General features: G+C 37.7%; 2 protein-coding genes and 1 long non-coding RNA gene across 3 annotated transcripts; 2 read left to right on the plus strand and 1 right to left on the minus strand.

Moving 5' to 3' along the window:
• Nucleotides 1–431: 431 nt before the first annotated feature.
• On the plus strand, nt 432–17,127 carry gucy1b1 (guanylate cyclase 1 soluble subunit beta 1). Its single transcript, XM_069530554.1, has 13 exons — nt 432–559; nt 818–891; nt 4,062–4,162; nt 4,668–4,786; nt 6,090–6,287; nt 7,345–7,575; nt 7,753–7,869; nt 8,581–8,714; nt 9,690–9,887; nt 11,773–12,010; nt 12,914–13,054; nt 15,113–15,267; nt 15,802–17,127. Exons 1-13 carry the CDS (start codon nt 557–559, stop codon nt 15,947–15,949), a joined length of 1,857 nt encoding a protein of 618 aa, XP_069386655.1. The 5' UTR covers nt 432–556; the 3' UTR covers nt 15,950–17,127.
• On the minus strand, nt 15,840–18,800 carry LOC109637721 (uncharacterized). Its single transcript, XR_002203291.2, has 3 exons — nt 18,664–18,800; nt 18,034–18,112; nt 15,840–15,980 (listed from the first exon to the last, which is right to left on the minus strand). It is a non-coding gene; the product is annotated as an uncharacterized lncRNA (long non-coding RNA).
• A 1,300-nt stretch (nt 18,801–20,100) lies between these two features.
• Nucleotides 20,101–21,796, plus strand: fabp2 (fatty acid binding protein 2, intestinal). The gene is made up of 4 exons (XM_020100335.2): nt 20,101–20,247; nt 20,701–20,873; nt 21,278–21,385; nt 21,578–21,796. Exons 1-4 carry the CDS (start codon nt 20,181–20,183, stop codon nt 21,626–21,628), a joined length of 399 nt encoding a protein of 132 aa, XP_019955894.1. The 5' UTR covers nt 20,101–20,180; the 3' UTR covers nt 21,629–21,796.
• The last annotated feature ends 1,920 nt before the right edge of the window (nt 21,797–23,716 follow it).

The following is a 23,716-nucleotide window of genomic DNA, read 5'->3' on the forward strand; positions in this document are numbered from 1 at the left end:
AAGAGATTCACTCTTATAAAAATAATCATATTCGTAAAGAGCAATCTATATAGCATACATATTTTTCTAAATAGTCATGTTGCCCTGCAAACAACTTTTACGAATATTATAAAAGATATCTATCATATAAAAATATTTGTATAAAATATATACCTTAAAAATACTAGTATTTTTTAAATACTAATTTATACTATAATAAATGGTATAATTATATTTGTATTTATAAATAAATTGCTCTCTTTAAAATCACTGGTGTTTTTAAGGTATTTCATGAGGTTTAGTATAAAAAACACACAAACTATGAATCTGCGAAAACCTCAGGTTCACCAGCATCACTGTGACAACGGCCGCTGCGGCCTCATTGGCCAATAATCCCTTACGTAAGAGCAGCACTGCGCCGCTATTGGTCAGACTCGCTGTCAGTCACGAGGTGAGGGGCCAAATAAGGGGGAAGGGGGTGTGGCCGCAGAAACATCATCTGTAGCAAACGATGAATGTTGAGACTCGGTGCTCGGTTTGTGTCGCACAGTGAAGAGAAAGCAGAGCCGCTGACATCATGGTACGTTACCACACACTTTGTATTGTGTTGAGAATCTGACTGTTTGTGTGGCGACGCGATGTGCCGGACATTTCCTGTTGTTGTGTCCACTGTGAGGCAGTTACACGACATCTAGTATTTACTGCTGTGTATTAACAGGTGAAATACAGCAGGGTTTGTTCTGAGTACACATGCATGTGATGTGAACAAGCAGTATGTGTGTACGTGTCAGGACAGTGAACATCCAGTGGTGCTGACGTTGCTCGTGTTTATTCCCAGTATGGATTTGTGAATCACGCCTTGGAGCTGCTCGTTCTGAGGAATTATGGACCGGAAGTGTGGGAAGACATCAAGTGAGTTTATGTGGATCCTGTGTTTACTGTTGATCAGAGGATCAGACTGAGGCCATCCACTACACAACACTACACTACACAACACTACACTACACTACACTACACTACACACCACTACATAACACAACACAACACAACACTACACTACACTACACTACACTACACAACACTACACTACACTACACAACACTACACTACACTACACACCACTACACACCACTACACAACACAACACTACACTACACTACACAACACTACACTACACACCACACCACACCACACCACACCACACCACTACACTACACAACACTGCACTGCACTACACACTACAATACACCACTACACTACACACCACACCACACACCACACCACACCACACCACTACACTACACACCACTACACACCACTACACTACACAACACAACACAACACAACACAACACAACACACCACACCACACCACACCACACCACACCACACCACTACACTACACTATACACCACTACACACCACATCACACCACACTACACAACACTACACACCAGAACACAACACAACACAACACTACACACCAGAACACACCACTACACACCAGTACACACCACACTACACACCACACTGCACCACACAGATATATAAAACAGATATAAGACAGGCCTGCTGGACAGCGAGCTGCCTCTCAGCTGTCAGTGACAGGGTGTCAGCAGGTCCTGACATCTGCTTTCACTGTAATGATTCACCTTCATTCTCTGCAGGCTCACACCGACACCCAGGTAACATGAACACATTTAGAATTAGTTCCCACAGAACGTTGAGTATGAGGCTGCAATAGCCAAAGACAATCATTCAATATAGATTTATAAAGCTGATGCACAGTGAGGAGGTCTAACACACATTTGGTATACCTTCTGGTTTGTACATGTTCAAGTGTTTGTCATTATCTGCTCATGAAGAAGAGTTTAAACAACAACCTTCACTCAGGAGCTAAATTCAATATTTCAAGAAATAAGAATAATCAGAAATCATCATATATTCAACTTAGTTATATTGCTATTGATGAAAATGATATTGCGATAATTATTTTATTGCCCAGATTACTCACTCAATTAGAAGTTTTGTTACAACAATTTGAGAAAATACTCAATAAAGTAAAGTAAATACATGCAAGTATGATCAGTGAAATATCTTTAAAAATATATCATGTAAAAGTATCCATGCAGAAAATTGTCTCTGTGAGAATGATATATTTGATCATTTCAAATTTCTAGCTTCTTTATATGTTACTGGTAGTTTTATGTGTAAAATATATAAAATGTTTTTATATGTTACAAAATTGCATATTTCAACTAGAATCAACCCATCTGGTTAAATGTAGTGGAGTGAAATATTCAAATAAATCATAATATTAATGTTAAGAAATAAAGTGAAGCAGAGTACAAAATAACATAACAAGTTTTCAAGAAAAGTACTTCAAAGTATTAAGTTACATTCTACCATCGTAAAGCTGCTTTATGTTAGTTATAACTGTATTACTGTTCAGTGAAACACAGTATGTCCTTGTTTTTTCACACAACATGTGTTGACAAATTGACTCCACTTCTCAAGATAAATCAGCAACTTAAGTACATGCTGTTATTATCTAGAAATGCAGTGTCATAGAGCTGAGAGCTGGAAGGTTTTCTTAGATCATGAAAGGTTTACTTTTTGGAGATAATGTGGTTTTCACGATAGTCGTGTATGTATCATTTAGAGGGAGAATGTGGCACATCGCAGTGCAACAGATAATGAAACAGTGCAGAGGCACTTAAAAGTGTTTTATTCTTAGTGACTAGAACGATCATGATCAGTTACATCTTATATGATGGATGTCATTCCATTCTCCAGTTTTAAGTAACACGTCATTTTTCCTACATGTTGAAACATTTGGCCCCATTGTAGTTTATTTTTCTCAGCTGCCCTCAACTTGACCCTGCCGAAAAAAGAAAGGAGGAAAACACAGCAGCAGCTGCCTTGTGTAAATGTTTTCAACTTCTCCAGCCACCACAAAAAAAGAAAAAAACTATATGGCTGTGCAGCATCTCCAAATGTAACTCAGTGTTATTTAACGCACAATTTATCACGTTTGGTCTGTTTTCTGAAATTAATTTTTTTTTCTTTCCAAAATCTTTCAAGGCTTGGTATGTTTTTCCAGCTGTTACAGGTTGTGATAAGATGGCGGCTGCTGGTCAGGCCTGTAAATCATTTCTGTTTTCTCAGTTAAACAGTAATGAGTAATCAGATCCTCATTAAGATTTCTGACATTTAAATAGAAGTGGTTGTCAAATGTATAAATACACTCTCTGTGCTCACAGTGGATCTGCTGTAGATCTTAAGATTGAAACCCCACAATCACTTCAAAACAATGTGGGAACCTTTTTTTTTTACTTACTGTAAAATATAAACTGACTCATGATGACACAAAGACTCAAAAGTTGTTACTGATTTATTCCTGTAAACAGAAGATAGATTGACAGGCATCTTAAAAAGTCTAAAGTTCAATAATCAAAATTTTTAGCCTCAATAAGTAAAACAGAGATATGTTAGTTATGTTAGAATATTACATACTAGGTCGTAAATATGTGAATTTTAAATATATGAAAATATTAGTGAGATTTGTGAAAATGGGCTGTATATAAAAAGTGGAATATAATTGTGTTATTATTCATTTAACTCTACCTCCATCATGCTTTGAAAATACTTATTTGTTTTTAAGAGAAATGTTTTTTATATAGTTTGTAATGTTTCCATGTGTTCTATTTCTCCTCAATGATACATATATTAGCATGCTGTAATAAAACTACATACAAGAACTGTTTGGCTTGGCTGTGGGAAAGTTTATAGATACCCACTGTCTATATCTGTAGTTTATGCGATATTGTGGTGTTTCAATGGTCAGCCACTCTACTTAGCTAGTTTAACTTATTTTCATTTATGGGGTTAGTTCTAGTAATATAGGGACTCTGATATTGTCATACTTGTCATAGAGTCAAATGCAACTTTTTGAAACCTTCAGTAACCTTTATTAATCCAAAAACACAGCGAGAGTCGATTGCTTGAAATATGACAGTGACTGTTTACCTGTGCTGCAACATTTGCTGCGGTTTGTGAGTAACAGCTTCACTTTGTTTTCAGGCGGGAGGCCCAGCTCGACATCGAGGGTCAGTTCCTCGTCAGAATCATATATGAAGACGGCAAAACTTACGATCTTGTAGCGGCTGCAAGTAAAGTTCTCAGTAAGTGACACACTTTCTGTTTAGCTATTGTAAATAAACACACAGCCACTGTACATGATATACTGTATGGTGCAAATGGAGCTTAAAGGTACAGTGTGTAGAACTTTGTGATATCTAGTGTTGAAATCGCATGTTGCAGCTGAACACCCCTCACCTCACCCTCTCCTTGCAAACATGAAAAAGAAACTGTGGGAGCCTTTAATTGTCATAAAAACTCAAAAGGTGTTTAGTTTGTCCAGTCTGGACTAATGTAAAAAACATGGCAGGACCCCCTCGATGTAAATATAAAGTATTTAAATATAAAGGGTCTTTTCTGGGGTAAAGGAAACTACAGTTCCTACAATTTAGATGAAATGAACTAGTGAAAACATCATGAGGATTATTCTACATTAAATTTCTGCCAATAGTTCCCTTTCACCTAAATCTTACACACTGGACCTTTAATGACACAATTACAGCCTGTGTCACAGGCTGAGACATTAACATGCTCTGTTCTGTATTTCAGAGATTGACGCAGGAGACATCTTGCAGATGTTTGGGAAGATGTTTTTTGAATTCTGCCAAGAGTCAGGATATGACACCATCTTGCGAGTGTTGGGATCAAATGTTCGTGAATTCCTGCAGGTAGGGCTGTCTCCTCTTCTGTAAATATAACATTATCAGGCTCACAGTGGAAAATTTAGAAAAGGATCAAATTGATGCAGAGATATCCTCCTTTTTTAGTCCATGCTTTATTCCTCCTTGTCAAAATCTGTTGTGTACATTACGCACAATGCAAGTGAACAGAGGTTGGAGATTTGGGTTTATTACACTAATGTAGCTCAGGAGGGCTAGATTCATCTTTCTTACTCTTTACACCCAGGTATTTGTTCATTTACAAACTTGTAGTGTTTTGTATTGTTGTCTGGCAAAATAACCCTTGATGATGTCATAGTGATGTCATCAGGGGCTAGAGACTTCATGTTAGAATCAATTGGTCAGAGAATCAAATAATTAAAGCTGTTGGATTATAGGAAATGTAAGGTCCAGTGTTTTTGGAGCTAGTATCTGAATACCATTGACTGTATATAAAGATGGACGACATGACTGCATGAGAAAAGTGAACCCAAGCATCTCACTCACCACCTGGTGACTGGCTGCAGTATAAGTCATAAATCCAACCTTCTCCATGTTAATAGGTGGGACCTGAGCCAAACAAATCAAAGAACATGTCATATATTTCTGTCAAAGATGGTTTCTCTGATTTTAAATAGTTCTTATCACTCTGATAAGAGTTTGGTTTTAATGAGCTATTTGACGCTAACGAGATACGAGACCATGATATCGCAGCTTTAACACTCCAATGCTACTGCGCAGTCTCAGGCAAGATGGTAGTGTTCGTATCTGGGATATTTTGGCTTAATATTTTGGTAGTGGGAGGAAGTAGAGACTCACGGTCTTTCTTTTTTATACTTACAGTCCCTAGTGGATAGAAGAAAGTAGAAACGTGCCATGAGAGCACATACTTCCAACAAGGCTAAAGTCCCATCTGTTACTCAATGTAAAAAAAATCCTGGATCCTAATGTTTATCCGCATCCACTTTGAAAAGGAACGTTTTTTCCTTGGGTCACTTCCCACCCCTCAACTAAATTTCATGGAAATTGGTTCAGTATTTTTTGAATCATCCTGCTGAAAGCCAGACAAACAAAAGGTAATGAGAACACAACCTCCTTCGTGGCGGTAACTAAAAGTCAGAATATCTCTACTGCCTCCTTTCTAAACATTCATTTTTTAAATCTGTCGCTCACAAGTTTTCGATAGAAACTGGGGTGCAACACCCTTTAATGTTTAATGTATTTTGTACAGCTGATCATAACTCAGACAGGTTTTAATTAAAACGTGCTGTGATTGAATGTTGCATATTTTATCTTCAAACTGAATTTTCAGAATTTGGACGCTCTGCATGACCACCTGGGCACCATTTATCCCGGCATGAGAGCGCCCTCATTTCGCTGCACCGACGCCGAGAAGGGAACCAATCTGATTCTTCACTACTACTCGGAGAGAGAGGGCCTGCAAGACATTGTGATTGGCATCATTAAAACCGTCGCTCAACAAATCCACGGAACAGAGATCGAGATGAAGGTCTGCGTCGCTGTTTTCATTCCCCTCTATGTGCTCGGGGAACTCACAGCTCTAATAGCTCTCTCTGCTGCTGGTGATAAATGAAGATGACTTCCCTTTTTTTCCTCCCCCTGGTTCCTCTCTAAATTATGGTACAACATTCAATGAAGCCTTTAAGTCGCCGTAATGCTTTCTGTCAGAATGTGTAAGTTGGAGTCTGGGGATATAACTCAAGAGGTAATAATGTTGAGATTAAACAACAGAAAGTTTCAAAATATCCTAAACGGGAAGGGAGCAGCGCTGTGACAACTGCGGTTCAGCACTTAGTTTCTTGGCATCTCCTCTTTGAGTCAGAGGATATTTTTAGATCTAAGTTATAGCGTCTCGATCTTTGAGATGTCGGGGAGTTTTTTTCCTTCTGTGGTTTTATTTTTACTTTGTCTAAATGTTGTTTCATTTATATTAAACTAGATTAATTAGATAATCAAACCTGAGAGCCACACAATCACATTTTTTTAAACTATTCAGAAAAAAGCAAGATCTCATAAACTACCACTGGAATTTTTATTTTTATGTTCACGGTCAGCCCACAGATCACAGTGTGTAATCTACACTATTAACTGCGGTTTGTTATTGTCCTCCGACATTTACTGCACTTTAGCCAGAGTTTTCTCCTCATTTTCAGGAGCGAGTGACATTTTCTCCCAAACCTAATCACATTGTACAGACAAGATAATATTTTTTCAGCAATTGTGTGTGTAATGAAAGAACAGAAAATGGCAGATGCTCCAAATGTGACACCCAATTTCTGGAAATATTAGCCTCTGTTGCTGTGGCAACAGGGTGCAGAGACGGCAGTTTGACGTCAGCATGCCTTATGCCCATAAACCCACAGAAAAATGTAATTTTCTACCCTCCTAATTTTAGAATAAGTCACCAGAGATTAATAATAATGTTAATGGGATATTTAATGACACTGAAAATGGCAAAGGGGAAATATTTAATCAATATTTAATAGGGGAGTTTAACTTAATTATCATAACAGCAACATCATAATTCAATCTTTCATGTTACACAGATGATCCAACCGAAAAGCGAGGAGTGCGACCACATCAAGTTCCTCATTGAGGAGAAGGATTCAGAGGAGGAGGCGTTCTATGAGGATCTGGACGGCTTCGAGGAGAACGGCACGCAGGAGACTTGGATCAGTCCGTACACGTTCTGCAAGGCCTTTCCCTTCCACCTCATGTTTGACAAGGACCTGATGCTCACGCAGTGTGGGAATGCCATTTATCGAGTGTTGCCACAGGTTCACATGCAGTTACACCTAAAGTTTTATTCGTAGCAATCACTGGCTCTTGAAGTCAGCTCCTGTTTCTGTATAGATCTGCATTTCTCAAAAACTACCTAGGAATGAATAATACAGATAACAAATATTACAATCTATTCTAATATATAATTTGAACCTTTTTATATTATTCCCCAGCTTCACCCGGGTTCATGTATCCTTCCATCAGTCTTCTCTTTGGTCCGTCCCCACATTGACTTCAGCTATCACGGCATCCTGTCTCACATCAACACTGTCTTCGTGCTGAGGAGCAAGGTCAGTCAGTGTGACACATAATACACTAAATACAGTTTTCATCACATTGTTGTTGGCTGATCACATGACTCTCACTTATGAAATAAACACTAAAACAGACATGATCAAAACCTGATTTTGTTCTACACTACAGAAAGTGTCTTATGACAACATATTGATATGGATGAGCTTACTGATATTTATAGAAGCTGCATAATATTTTGATTATGTGGGTTTCATCAACACTGTTAACGAGGATGAAATTGTTTTCGTGCAGAAATTGTTCCGCATGTGAACAATTAATCGAAGAAATTAATCATTTTAATTTAACATTGATATTTATGCCCAGAGCAAAGGTGCAAGGGTTTTAATTTGAATCCTGAGACGCAGATAGAAACTTGGGTGGTTAGAAATACAGTGAGAATAGGCAATATTGAATTTGTGTACTTGTGTGCTCACAGGATAGTAAATTCTTACATGTCAATATATATTAGCTGCAATGTTTTGAAAATACACATCAGACTCATTGTGAGGATACTTGTCTCAAAGCGCCACCGAATTCCACATGAAATCTGAACTAATGCTCTCCAGTGGTAAAAGATGCACATAACACTTAAAGCAGATAAACAGGTATAGAAAATAAAGGTTGAGCTGAACCGGTGCAAAGGTTTGAGGCAGATTTAGAGAAGAACTCATAATGAAATATTCATAAGTGTGATGTAATCCTGACAGGAGGGCGTGCTGAATGTGGAGAAGGTGGAGAATGAGGACGAGCTGACGGGTGTGGAGATCAGCTGTCTGAGATTGAAAGGACAGATGATTTACTTGCCAGAGGCGGAGAACATCCTTTTTCTTTGCTCACCCAGGTAAACCCACAGTGCCTCGACAGAAGCATACGCTCAATATACAAACCCAAACTGAGGGGGAACACTCCACTATTCTGGCACATATTTAAAATCCTGACAAATAAAATGTGTTTTTTTATTTATGTAATTTAACTTCTATTTATAGAGAAATATCACTAATAATATGCATAAACATATGGGGATTGTTGTATTGTTTGTGTTTATATATATATAAATATATATATATATAAACACAAATTGTAAATGCTAAATATTTGTTCAAAAATTATAAGAAATATATTCTATGACCATCAATACGAGTACATTACATAAACATTTCACATCAACTCTTCTCTTATGTACACTTTCATCTAAATTAATAAAGTACTATTTATTAGCACAAGAACAATTTATATTCTATGACTAACCAACCAAATAAATTTGAGGGCACATGGTGAGAGAAAACAATCTGACCGAGAAACAAAGAGACCTGTGAGCTGGTTATTACATGGCTTCTCCTGCAGTGACCTCCATTAGCCTCCGTGGCCTTCACATAACCAATTGGACGTTTCTCGTGAAATATTGGACGCAGGAGATCAGGGTTTAAGAGATCTTGTCCTCACTGATCGAAAACACTTGACAGAGTACAAGATCGGTGTTTTCACGGAGGGTTGCCGCCCGACAGAAATCAGCAGAGACGCAGAGACTCGTTCACCTGACTGGAGTGTTCTCATACCACACAGTGTCTGACCTCACGCCACAAGAGGAACATTTATCTGGAGACAGTCCATGATCTCACTGCTGCTGGTTCACACTTTATGCTCCGATTAATTACTTCTCATTCTTGGAATGAACAACACGTCTACCTGCCTCCACAGACTCAAATCAGACATTTAGGACTAGTTAGAAAATAACTTCCATCAGCTCTAATGAATAAATATTTCATGTCACGTATTCTCCTCTCTTTGTTCACCCATTCTCTATTTTTGTGATTAGTGTCATGAACCTGGACGATCTTACACGGAGGGGGCTGTACCTGAGCGACATCCCGCTACATGACGCCACACGTGACCTAGTGCTGCTGGGCGAGCAGTTTCGTGAGGAGTACAAACTGACACAGGAGCTGGAAATCTTGACAGATCGTCTGCAGCACACACTCCGGGCCCTGGAGGACGAGAAGAAGAAGACGGACAGGTTGGATTGTTTTCATAGATTGTCTTTTTTGTTTTTTTTATTTAGGATACACCGATATGCTGCACCTCCAGCTTTAAGTAAACAACTGAACACTTATTATAAACATACATCATTTTTATCTCAAACAATGACTGCGATATTTATTTGCCTCCAACTCAGAAATGTATGAATTGTAAATAAACGTTAAAGTAAAAACACTGATCCACTCAAATTGTGGTATTCACACATCTACTGATCTGCAGGGAATTTCAAAGCTCTTGGAGCAAGTTCTTCCCAACCTCATGAAAGTTTGCACATTGTAATATATCAGAAACACCCAGAGGGATATTTTTTACATGTGACACAAACATTCACTTGGACTCAAGGAACCGATTCAATTCTAATGATCAAAGGTCAAAAACTTACAAGAATTCATGAGCTAACTATGATAAAATAAGGATAAAATGTCATATGTACACATACATGCAAGATGACATTTGGTAGGCAAAAGGTCAAAGGTCAGCTTCACTGTCCCATCATAATGTTCCACAAAAGCACCATCATTCAAAAACTATTCTTCCTGCAACCGGTTAGAAAAAAGCGTACTTGTTATGAAGAAGAGTTTTTTGTTATTGTTTTTATTTCTCAAACCAAAGCTCTGAGCAATTACTTCATTTTTTTCACTCACATTGTAATTTGTTTACAAATGTAATCTTTTCACACGTCATTCAAGAAAGTTGGATCCCAACACTCGCAGAATGGTGTCATATGTTGACTCTTGGCAGAATTCAAGAAACATCTTCCCAAACATCTGCAAGATGCGTCTATCTCTGAAAAACAGAACAGAGCTTGTTAACATCTCAGCCTGTAACTCACATTATGTATAACTATATGTTACATTCCTGTAATTAGCCGCAGATAATTCAACCTCAAACTCACTATGTGTAAAAACACTGGTGTTATTTTGGTTTTCCAGTGGAAATATAAACACCAAAGATCGTTCATGAACTTGTCTTTTAAAAGTTGGGCTCGTCGCCAATTATTTTTCAACTTCTCCCTTTTATGGACCGATTTTAAACAAGGAACACCGAAGATACAGTGTGACCACCTAGGGTCAGAATCTATTGATATACTCAAGTTGATATTTGCCTCAGCTACTCTTCAGCCCGTTATGGTGAAGAAACTCTGACTCTGGTTTTCAGAGAAAAGCCTGTCATAGTAATTTGGCACAGCAGTGGGTGACAGCTGGAAAGGGAGCAGCACGGAGGTGGACCGTGGTCTTTATTAAGACTGTAGCAGCCCAATCTCCTTCTCATGGGAGAAGACTTTCACTCTCCAAATGGATCCCGACATTGTTATTCTCACCTCTGGTCTCAGTGCCTCAGGCTCCCAACACTGATTAGAATTCATGGCTCCACTTTAAATATTTAAGATAACTGTTGCTGAACTGTAGAGCTTTACAACAATATGCCTCCCAATCATGAAAACACATATTTATGCAATTTTTGCTGGCGTTTACCTCATACGAATATTTTTATATGTGTGTGAATCATTTAGATGTTATAGATAAATATGTGCAGCCTTGTCTCTTGGGTGAATATACTTCATATACGCATGTATAGATTTTTGTTTGGTAACTGTTGTCTGTATTTATCATGTGTCCTCAAATTATGATGCATCATGGAAGGTATTTTGATTTTACAGGCAGCCATGATCTAACCAGTTACCATAGAAACACCACCCTCCCATCTGAGAGCAGCTTGCTTAGCAAAATGACCAAAAGGTGGTGGGTGAGCGTATAACATGCCGATCCAACGGCCAAACTTCAGTCTGGCAGCCCCGGCCCATTAACTGCTGCCATAACTACGCTTCCATTCAAATTGTTAATTTCTCTCCTTCTTCTCAGATTGCTCTATTCTGTTCTGCCGCCATCTGTTGCCAACGAGCTGCGGCACAAGCGGCCCGTCCCGGCGAAGCGCTACGACAACCTGACCATCCTCTTCAGTGGCATCGTCGGATTTAACGCCTTCTGCTCCAAACACGCTTCAGCCGAGGGAGCCATCAAGATCGTCAACCTGCTCAATGACGTTTACACGCGCTTTGACATCTTGACAGACTCTCGCAAGAACCCTTATGTGTACAAGGTTAGAAGCAAGAGTTGTACCATAACGTAATGTCATGTTTATTTCTAAATATCCCCCATCATTTCCTAGAGCTCATATCTCCACAAGGAGTCAGCTCGCACCAAATTTCACACACTCATAGATATCAGGCTCAACAGTCTCCTTATAAAACCACAAATAAAGTCACTATATTTGGAGTTACCCCGTCTCACAATAAAAAAAAACCTCCTGGATCCACTCCCTGATCCAGATCTGCAGCAAATATTTAATCGGTTATACCTTGGATGATGCTGTACCCCTCCAGACAAAATAAAACCTCCCTGGTGGAGGCAATAATGAAAGTGCAGACTACAAGTACTGTTAACGTCAACGTTCTGAGCTGGTCCTCCTGCTTTAATGCACGAAGCCCCCTGACTCTGTGGTGACAGATGTTATGTAATTATACACATACAGAGTCAGTAAGAGAGGATTTATACCAATCGACTTGAGTTTTTCACCATATGAAGAACAGGACCAGCTTCTAAACACAGTATAGTTTTACAGAGACACTGCACAGTTTTATAGGCCTCGTGCAGCAGATTTACACTCCAGGCTTTCAGACAAGAATGCACTTTAAGAAGTCAAACAGACCTCGCCACTTCCAAAGGACCAGCCTCAGGCACTGGGTCACCAAAAGAAGTAATATTTACTCTAAGAGCTGAATGGCTTGGTGGTCCTAGGGTTTTTAGCTGTGCTCAAAGAGGCCCTGGATGTCTTAAAGCTGATGTAAGTGTTTAAGTGTTTATCTCAGGGTGTTTCAGTTTATTTTTAGCAGCGCGATGCATTCAAGAAATCTCAGTGGGAACAGATGATTTTTGCTTGAAATGACACTAAGGCACAAATGAAATAGGCTCTGATGTCGTTCACATGTTTTTCCTCCCACAGGTGGAAACGGTGGGTGATAAGTACATGACAGTGAGTGGCCTGCCAGAGCCATGCACACACCACGCCAAGTCCATCTGCCACCTCGCCCTTGATATGATGGAGATTGCTGGACAGGTCAAAGTGGATGATAAACCAGTGCAGGTGTGGTACAATCAATAACTATCCCAATATCATTTTCATCAATAGCAATATAACAAAAGTCCAATATATATCAATATTATTCACATGCCCTGTGCAGTGACAGTGCATAAGACATAATCGATCAACCTCAGATGTTTAAAATCAAAGTTAAAACCACAACTTTTAGAAAAAAAATCCATCTTTAAACAAAAATGTGACATTTATTGTGATATAATATAGGTTATAGTTAGTTTAATATAGTTTTTAATTTATAGTTTGGTCATATCCACTATATGTGAGGGTGAGAAGTGGAGGAACAGACTTATTGCCCCGTGTTAAATTAATTCAGTGAATCAAAGTTTATGTTCACGTTTTAAATGAGGCATTGAAGGTGCTGAAGGCGTGAGCGTGCTGTGCATTACCGCCTCCAGGTGAGGCTCAGGAAGGAGATGGCACTTAGGGGATGGTTGTTGTCCACGGTCAATTTGGCAAACTGGGAGGAATGAGAAACATTTGATTAAAACAAGGAAAAAAAACCCAGATAAATTAAAATAAAGAAAAGGTTATTGACAGAAAAGTTTAATAATATGGATGTTTTTAAATGATAATCACAAGTTTAATTGCTTTAAAATTTAACAAGCTCAATTTGCTTGACAAATAAAATAAGATAAATTGAATGAATGAAATAAAGTAAAATAATAAAATATATAAAGCACATAAAAAGTTACACAAAACAACCATACAAATACAAAGAGTGAACAAATACAAAGATACAACCAACAAAACATGATCGAAAAAGAGCAGCAGCATAAATAGGATTAGTGAAACAACGTGAGACAACACAAGGTTCTCGATCGAAGGGGAAAGATGTGTTTTGTTTTGAGTTGGTTCCTGAATTAGTGCTCCTCATAATATCATAGACTGACGTAATTCACCCTCACTTTTTTTTAATGGGCAGAGTTTGAGTGTGGGCAGTGCACATGTAGAAGAATGATAATTGCAGTATTTTTGTTCTTCAAGTTTTTTACATCCATGTTAGATAGTTTCTCTCTTGTATAATTTTTTGGCAAAGATAATTTTTCTCCGTTACCGTCCAGATTTTGTGTGAAACTTCATACGTTAACGTGCAGAGTGTCAGACGTCTTCTGCAGCTGACTCAATGTGACCAACTTCTTCAGCCTCGGGCCTTTTTTTCTTACTGATTGATTTTAGAATAAGTGCATCTGGACATATTTCCACAGTGAGGTAATGCGCAGTGAAATGTTGGAGAGAAAACAGCAGACTTTTGTTTAACCGACTGTAGGAGATTGTTATTGTATCAATGACTGTTGAGACCTGACTCTGGAAAATCATGTCTGCTTAACAAAAGGCTGTTTATTTTGGGACATGGCACTGGCTGAAGAGGAGTCCGGTTTAGAAGCAAAAACAGACTCAAATCATCTCACGACCCCCGTCGCTAAAAATAGAAACTCATTTGTCGCAGACACTTACAGCGTCTTCACGGTCTGAAGACAATAAGCACTGAAGTGCCTTGCGGGTTCAAGTATAAATATTAGGCTGTAGATTGCCTCGGGCTACTTTTGGAAGTGATAGTTTTCTGCCAACCCCCAAATCTATAAAAAAAAATATCTAATTTTGTGCATGGAGGGATTTCTGGCAAAGCTAACTTTTATCCACCCACCAAATCTTGCACCTTTCACTCAGTAGCTTTAAGATTTTATGCCAACACAGAGAAAAGAATCTTGGTCTTTCTCTGTGGAACATAAATCATTTTCTTAGTCCTCGATTTAACATTTACAAAGGTTTATTAGAATGGATTGTTTTTATCAAATTCAATCCGTGCATTATAAGTCTGTGTAGCGTGCTGCATTCAGGAATGAATTTAACACAAATAAACAATAATAATGAAGATATCTTAAACTTAATATTTTAGCCTGATTTTTCCAGTAGTTGACAAGACATCTTTATTTGCTATATATTATTTATACTTTATTATGCTCTATATTTTTTTAAATTATAAGCAAAATACAGAGCAATGATAATAGATTTCATGAAGAGTCTCTACTTGTGTCTTTCCAGATTACGATCGGTATCCACACAGGAGAAGTGGTGACTGGGGTGATCGGGCAGAGGATGCCCAGATACTGCCTTTTCGGAAACACGGTCAACCTCACCAGTCGTACTGAAACTACTGGTGAAAAGGGAAAAATAAACGTGTCTGAATATACTTATCGGTAAGTGAAAGTACCTCCTTGTTTCATACCGGTGGTATTGTCTCCTTTTTTCCTCCACTGAGGAGTTTATTCATCTGACATTCTGTGTAGCGGTAGAGCATGACCCAAGAAAGAACCCATTCAATGTTGGTGCCGATATGGATCAGGGGTCTTTAACATTGTAAGAGGTGTACAATTTATAGTTCATGGATCTTAATGAAAAAAAATAGTGTTTAGGGAACTAATATTTATAAGTGTATTTTTAGTGTGTGCAATCTGGTGCAGATCCAAATAAAAATGTGGATGTAGTGAATTTAAATTTGGTTTCATAAGGGGACTGTTGGGCCTTGGTGAAGGTATGCGCTCTACTGCCCTTCTAATTTATTCAGTAATTAATATTCGTATTTGTTCAGTAATTATTTTGTAGGAAAACTGTTGGAAAAAAGTTGGAAACCATTTGAACATACACTGTGATGACAGAGACATGACAGAGAGAAATCTCAGCCTCATATACAGCGTGATTGATTTGCGATGGTGTCGGCGTTGTATTTCCAGGTGTTTGCAGTCTGCTGAGAACGCAGACCCTCAGTTTCATTTGGAGTATCGAGGACCCATCACCATGAAAGGAAAGAAGGAGCCGATGAAGGTTTATTTTCTGTCCAGGACGTCCACAGACTCAGAGTCCGCCACAGTGGAAGCTTAACCGTCCAACACTGAAACGTCACGAGCGTCATCTGATGAAAGGTTTTGAGAATGAGACGGATTAGAAGAGTGATTATTTATCCACAGACAGATATTTTTAGGATTATGAACCACAGTTTGTTTTTATCAAAGTGAATATGAACCCGTTCCTTGTTTTCTCCATGAGCATTGACATCACTTCACAATATTTTTGGGGGTTAAGTAAAAGTCGAGTTTGATACATTTTTGGACAAACAAAAAAAGGTTTGGATAAGAAAAACATTTTCCACCTCTTACATGTTTTTAGTTTCTAATTTTATACAATGTCCTTCTGAAGTTTGCCAAAAATACTGAGAATCTATCCAGTGTGCCAAAATGACTCATTTCACCTCAGATAAATGAAATACAGTGTTTTTAAACATTGACATTTTCACCGTTAGAATAAAGAATCAAATCTTGATTAAGATAATAATACTAATAATACACTCATTTCCTGCTTTGTAGTAAAATAAAAATCAAGATGTTTGTGCCATAGATTACTGTCTATTTAAGATATTAGATTATACACTGAATATATTTCACAGGCGTCAAGACCATTTAAAGAAATCCGAATTTATAAATGTAGTATTTATATGGATTTAATGTTCTGATATTATTCATATGTTTTAAATTTAAAGCTGTATAACATAACATGTTGCGTTATTTTTTAAGTCACATACTGTCTCATTTATAAAAATTTGAGTATACACAATGTTATTTAACATTTATTGCACCTTTCTACTCATCACACAGTAAATTTGTCTGGTTTTATTAAATAATGAATAATTTTTTTCAATTCAGCTCTGTTCTACTTATGTATTGTTAACATGGTGTTACTTTGGTATTTATTCTTTGACTCTTTAGGTTAAATGTAATGATCACCTGTAGAGAAACAAATATAGTACATTTTACTATGGATTAAACCACTGTAGAAGTAAAACTGTGTACTTTATGTGTTTGATTCATTCCACGTGTGTACATGTGCTGTACTTTTTCACCACGTTGTTTTTTTGTATTACACGTCACATAGTGTCCTCTCCAAGAAGAAGAAACAAACCGGTGCCTCATGTTCTGTACAAGTGCATTTCTGTGGTTCTAAGACATGATTGTTTTAATAATGTCTCTGTTGGGAGGTTAACTAATAAAAAAAGTCCAAAGAAATATTGTTTACTATGTATTTTCTTTTGTACCGTACAACCTCTGCAGTCAGCTCACATATTATGGCTCAAATAACAGATGAACATGAAGAAGTCATGCAGGGTCATTATCTATATTATAGTCAAAGGGTTGAAAGAAGTACATTTACTTTGTTACTGTTACTGTACTGTATTTTTGACCTAAAAATTTACCTCTAAATTTAATACTTTCAAGTACATTTAAAAGCAGGTGCCTACTGTTTCACAAATAGTTAAGTTAATGTTGTAATTTCATTTTTTTTATTTGTACTTTTACCTAAGTATTATGTTTGAGTACTTCCTACTTACTAGATTCAGAACAGCATTAACGTGCACAATGTATATTATTTTGTAAAGTGCTCCCTCTAGTGGCCAATCAGAAGATTACCACCAGGGCAACATGAGCGTCTGATACCTGCTGCTGTAAAACTCACTGTAGTTCACAAACTACTTCATATTGACATTAATAATATTATAATAATGATAATAAAGATCCTGCCAGTTAGATAGTCCACATGGAATAATTCACACATTGTGTTTTGCATTCATATTATATTATCTCAGTGATTTATTGACTATTAGTTCACGTTTGTCTAACATCTCTATTTTATTTCATTTTGTGTGTCTTATTTTCTATCAATAATTTACTTTGAGAGTTTATTGCATCTGATGAAGGAGGCCAGTCCATTCAGCATGACACATTATCACTGAGTTGTCTGCAGTCCACATTATCTAATCAGGATGAACTCCTCTCTCCAGGTCTGTAAAACTTTAGGACACTTTGAAAAGTCAATCGTTTATTATTGATTCCACACTGCTCTTGTACAAGTCAATGAATGCCAATGAGTGACATTTTTAGATTTGTTTTTTAAATTCTTTTAGATTCAAATACCTTCATGGAGGCATCTGATCCGTCCCAAATTCATGCTGCAGCAGGAGAACGACCCCAGACTGATTCATAAAGACGTTACCTGCAGAGACAAGAAGAACAAGGAGTCCTGTGACCGATGCTATGACCCCCACAGTGCTCTGACCTGAGCATTAGAGTCTGGGATCACATGAAGAGACAGAGGACACAGAGACCACAGAGACTGTTTTGACTGCACAGCATTACACCCTACTTAGAGTACACCACTATTTTCTCATATCAATGGTTTCCTTCTGCAGGTGGAGTCAAAACTTGCATCTTTGTCTTTTAGATATCTGTCTGTGCAGGAAGTAAAATGAAACTGCAGTAGTTCACTTTCTATATTTAAATGTCTCTTTAGTTTAGGAGGGTATTGCCTGGTGTCATTGTCTTTCATGTTATAAACAAATGAATGTTGATGAGTGCCATCTAATTATTTGATAGCTGATATTGTCTGAACACTCATATGTGGTCATAAAATCAACAGTAATGAAATCATATGAACCTATGATGTGAACTTCAACCACTGGAGGTCAACATAAACATGCTCTGCTTGCTTGTTAAGCTTTAAATAGTCTGTTCACCCAAAACCACACAGACCGTCCTCTCACTTACCTGTGGTGGTTTGTGTCCTTCCAGATAAAACTGGTTTTATATCTGAGATTTCTTTTTTTTTAAGTAAACACAATTTAGTGTCCACAGCACTTTAAACTTTACATTTAAAAAGTGAAGCAGCAGCATCTCCTTCATGTTTCTTTGGATCAGTCGTTGTCAGACTCTGCTTTACACCTGTCAATCAATCTCATCCAGGTATGTTACACCTGTGTTGGAAAAGTCATGTGACCGGGCCCCGCCCCCCTAGAACATGTCTCCCACCAGCCACCAATCCAGTTTATATATATATATATATATATATATATATAATATATATTCAGAGGATGGTGGTTAAAATGAAGATTGTCCACAGTGACGTCTGTGCTTTATCTCTATGCTGGTTGCTGTCTTTTATTATATTTTTTATTTTTACGTTTGAGTGCCTTTCTAGCTTTCTTGAAAACAAGGCAGAAAACTCTGAAACATCCCAAATTTATCTTGACAAGTCTGAATGCTTTCCACCTGCCCCTGGGTGGCAATGGACAAGCTAGCTACTTCCAAATAAAAACAACGAGAAGAAAGATTCATACACATACACACACACACACACACCTACCCCCCTCTTACATCATCTCACCTGTAGTGTTACAGCTGTAGTGTGTTGGGTTAAAGATTAGCTTCAGCGAGTCCTGATTATATCAAGCTCACCTGCCAATATCATCACCACAGTCATAGTGGAAGCGTCTGTGATAAGAGGCAGATTCATTGAGGTGGAGGTGAAGGTCAGGCAACATGGTGAAGATGAGAAGAAACTCAGTTTTAGTCAACCCTTAGTCAGACTGTGGGGATTTTATTCTCTTTAGGGAAATATTTAAGCAACATTGTGTTTGACCTTTGGCATTAGAAACATTTTTAGATCATTCCTTTGCTGCAAAAACTTTAAATACCCAACTGCCAAATTACAAATATACCTTTGACCTTAAACCTTTGTGTTTCTCCAGAGATATAAAAGACGTCACACTCACATCAGATAAAGGCAAATAATAACATTTATTTATTATTAACTTTGAGCACTAAAGATCCATATCCAGATTAAGGTCAAAGGTTTCACATGAAACATATTATCAACCAAACCGATCAATGCTATCTAAATTAATTACAACAAATACAGTAACACTGGGGGATAAAAGGTTCAGTAAAACAAAATTAAAGGCAATGTTTTATTCACATATATGCTTGAATAGTTATGTTTAACTCCCTCTGCAAACACAGATATAGGTATAACAGGACCGACTGGTTCTGCTATTCAAAAGTGTTCACAGGGTTTATTGAGTTATGGCACGGCACTTTCTTTCTCTTCAGAACCATGATCTTACCCAATCAACTACGGCTGGCAGATATTGCCTTAGGGAAAAAAAACAAACATGAGCTTTAAACGGCCACATCAGCACTGAGATAGATGGCCAGATAAGAGGGTGTGTGCTTTAAAAGAGTGAGACGCTCCCTGCTGCAGAGTTCTCCACCTCACCCTCACAGCCATGGCATTCGACGGCTCCTGGAAAATTGATCGCAGCGACAACTATGACAAGTTCATGGAACAAATGGGTGAGTGATGTCACAAAACACTGATAATCTGCTGCAGTCACATGTTTTTTAAAAAAATAGCTGGTTCTTACATTTCTTTGTTTAGTCCTTGTGTAAATAACTTGACAAAAACCTGATTTAGCACTGAGCACAAGTGCAGCTCCACTGGTTCTGAGTCAACTTAATTTATGCAGCAAACTAATAATCATGCTTTTTTATTTGCTGAAATGTTTAATGTGTGCATTGCATTCATAATTTCAGTTATAGATTAATATCCCAACACCCAAAACAAATACTGGAGCTAATGGGTCTTTGTGGCACAATGACAAGCTTTGGCTTTTCTACCTCCTCACCCTCAACAAATACACAAACCTAGGAACTATACCTCTGTGCACATAAAGTGATGAAATCCTGACAAACTTCCTCTGATGCTTCACAATATATTGAACATAATTCATTTTGTTCCATCGACAGGCGTTAACTTGGTGAAGAGGAAGCTGGCCGCTCACGACAACCTCAAGATCAACATCCAACAGACCGGGGACAAGTTTCATGTCAAGGAGAGCAGCAATTTCCGCACCTTGGAGATAGACTTCACCTTGGGAGTGACATTCGAGTACAGCCTTGCAGATGGAACTGAACTATCAGTAAGTAAATCTGGTATCTAGTGTTTATTTGTTCACAGGATTACGTGAAAAACGAATCCACTGATTTCCGCCAACACATGGAGGAGAGATGGAGCCTGGACCTGGGAAGCTTTCATGCAGATTACACTTTCTGTAACATTGCAACTTGATTTTCAAATGTTCAGGACAGTGTTTAATGACAAATAAATCACCTCGGCTATCAATCCAATTCTTTTCTTCTATAAGACCGAGACAACCATGTGTATTCGGGCCTTGACTGAGTGCCATTGTTTGAATACTGTCTTTCCTCTAAATACATTGCATATTGCATATTTCACTTTTCACTTTGACTTCGGACCTTAGAGCTGGAATAAAGGTTTCATTGCACTATATGTCCTGACTGAGCTTCATGTTTCACCCTGCAGGGCTCGTGGACCATGGAGGGGGACACGCTGAAGGGGATTTTCAACAGGAAGGACAACGGAAAACAGCTGACAACGACCAGGATTGTCCAAGGAGATGAACTCATACAGGTGGGATGAATCACGTATGCTGGGATAAGGTTTAGTTGGGATAAAGATTTCTTATTCCAGCTGTAACTCTGACTTACAAGATGCTGTAATATGCTTTATGTAGTATCTTGAATATAGAGAACATCAAATGAGGTAAACGTATAAATTATGAAATACATAACAACTGTACATGACGTCATTTTCTTCCCACAGAGCTACAACTACGAAGGTGTGGACGCAAAGAGGATTTTCAAGAGGGGTTAGAAGAGAAATCTTTGCCTTCACGGATACAATCAGTATTGTGTTGAATTACGAATTACTTTCTCCAACATGACATAAAATGCACTATACTTAATCTGCCTGTATAGAAAATGACAGTTTTGAATTACACCATATTTTGATACTTGCAGTAATAAAGCTCTTCTATATCTGCCTGTTTTCCCCTTTTTTTCCCTTTGTGGTTGTCAATCTGAGAATCATCGCAGGAGGAGGATTGTGTGAATTTGAAGGAGACACATGAAAACGAGCTTAGAGTGGTACAATAATTTAAACTTTATTCAACAATGAATAAAAATAAATATATATTATCTACAAAAATATAAAGTGTAGACAGATTTTACACGTGTCTTTTAAATTGGTCTAAACTTCCCGCGAGTAGTCAAGTCATTCACTGAAGCACCGACGACGTCAGGCCGGACTCTAACCACACACACGGGTACAACAGGTGTTTATGAGTGTTGTACAGTGGAATTAGACTCTTACCCCGTATATTTAGCGCAAGATAAAAGATGTGGTTTTGATGCAATACCAACTGTGATGTAGGGTGACACAGGTTGAAAAGACCTGTTGAAAAATGAGCCTATATAGAATACTGTAAATAAAGCCTTTAACTGTAGATTGTGGGTGCAAGAAGAAAAACCAATAATCAACGTAATAATGTCCTAGTGCACACACCCTGTACATAAAATAATCCAAATCAAACACTGGAAAAAACATCTTTTTGTATGATAAGGCTCCTTCAGACTTAAAAGCAGCAAGAATGAGCTGGGATGCACACGCTTCTCTCTGCTGTCGACATACGAACACATTCAAACTTGCCAACTGCTGCTGCATGAGGAGCAAACGGCTGAGTTTGCTGCCTCCAAGTCTGAAAGGGTCTATAGGAGAGTTAGACCTGGCACAAAACCACCCTTCAAACACTCCCTCACACAGAGCGACGGTGCACACAGAGAAGTGTCACCAGATATGTCACTAATGGCATTGCATATTCAAAAGTTTTCACATGACATCCTGCATCACTTTCATTCATCTCCTTCGTTCTGTAAGTGTGGTTTCACTCACACACGTATGCAAGCACACACAAAAAATGTCAAGGCACTCTTGATACAACTGAAGACACAAAGTTCAGAGTGTGAAATAAAACTTGAGTGAATACAACAAAAGAAAATCTCTTTTTTTCTTTACAGAAAATGAAATTAGATAACAAGAAAAATACTGTAAATAAATGACACATAACAAACCAACGGAAAACACTTTGCAGGTGAGACAACATTGAGAAAACCTGGTTAATATATTCAACTCAGCTTCAGCTTGTCCAGTAATTTAACAATTTTTATGTCATTATCTCGAGAACAGATAAGATATCTTAAAGTGAACAGTAAAAATAAAATAGAATTATAATCACTACAGCACAATCAAATCATTTAAAGGCATGTGTCACTGCATATAGTTGAATTCGAATTAATCAAAAACAGTTTTCAAATTGCTGACTTACATTTTATGCCTTTTTTTTCTTAGATTTAAATATCAATAAATATAAAATGAAAAATGCAAGATGCTCACATTTAGTTTAGGTTTGATTATTATCCCCAATGTTGGACACAAACATGAAATATAGTGACTCAGTATGTGAAGCTGAGAAATATTATTGAGAGACAACAAAGCAAAAAAAATAAATGAAACAAAACACGTGTGTATAAATGGCAGGAAAAGACTTTAGTGAAGCACGGAAGAAAGTGAGAAAATATCTGAAAATTGAAAACACAGATTTTCTTTATGTGTGTTCTCAGGAATGTCTGATGGACACGATACAAAGCTTAAAAAAACACTGAAATGTGCCGTTAAAATAATCTCAAAGTAACCGTCAGTGGATGCATAGTTTGTCTCGGACAGTCGTGTTGTTTGTATTTACAATGGATGCATAAACAACTGACTATTCAAGCATTGAAATGTTTCCAAATCAACTGCAGTTACAAAATGACATTTAATGAATTTACTTTATTACAATTAAGTAAAATCAAATAGAATTTCTGTTCGTTGGACTCAGTCCAGTATTTTCATGCTCATGCTCAA

Source organism: Paralichthys olivaceus, chromosome 8, assembly GCF_024713975.1.
Source record: "Paralichthys olivaceus isolate ysfri-2021 chromosome 8, ASM2471397v2, whole genome shotgun sequence".
NCBI lineage: Eukaryota > Metazoa > Chordata > Actinopteri > Pleuronectiformes > Paralichthyidae > Paralichthys > Paralichthys olivaceus.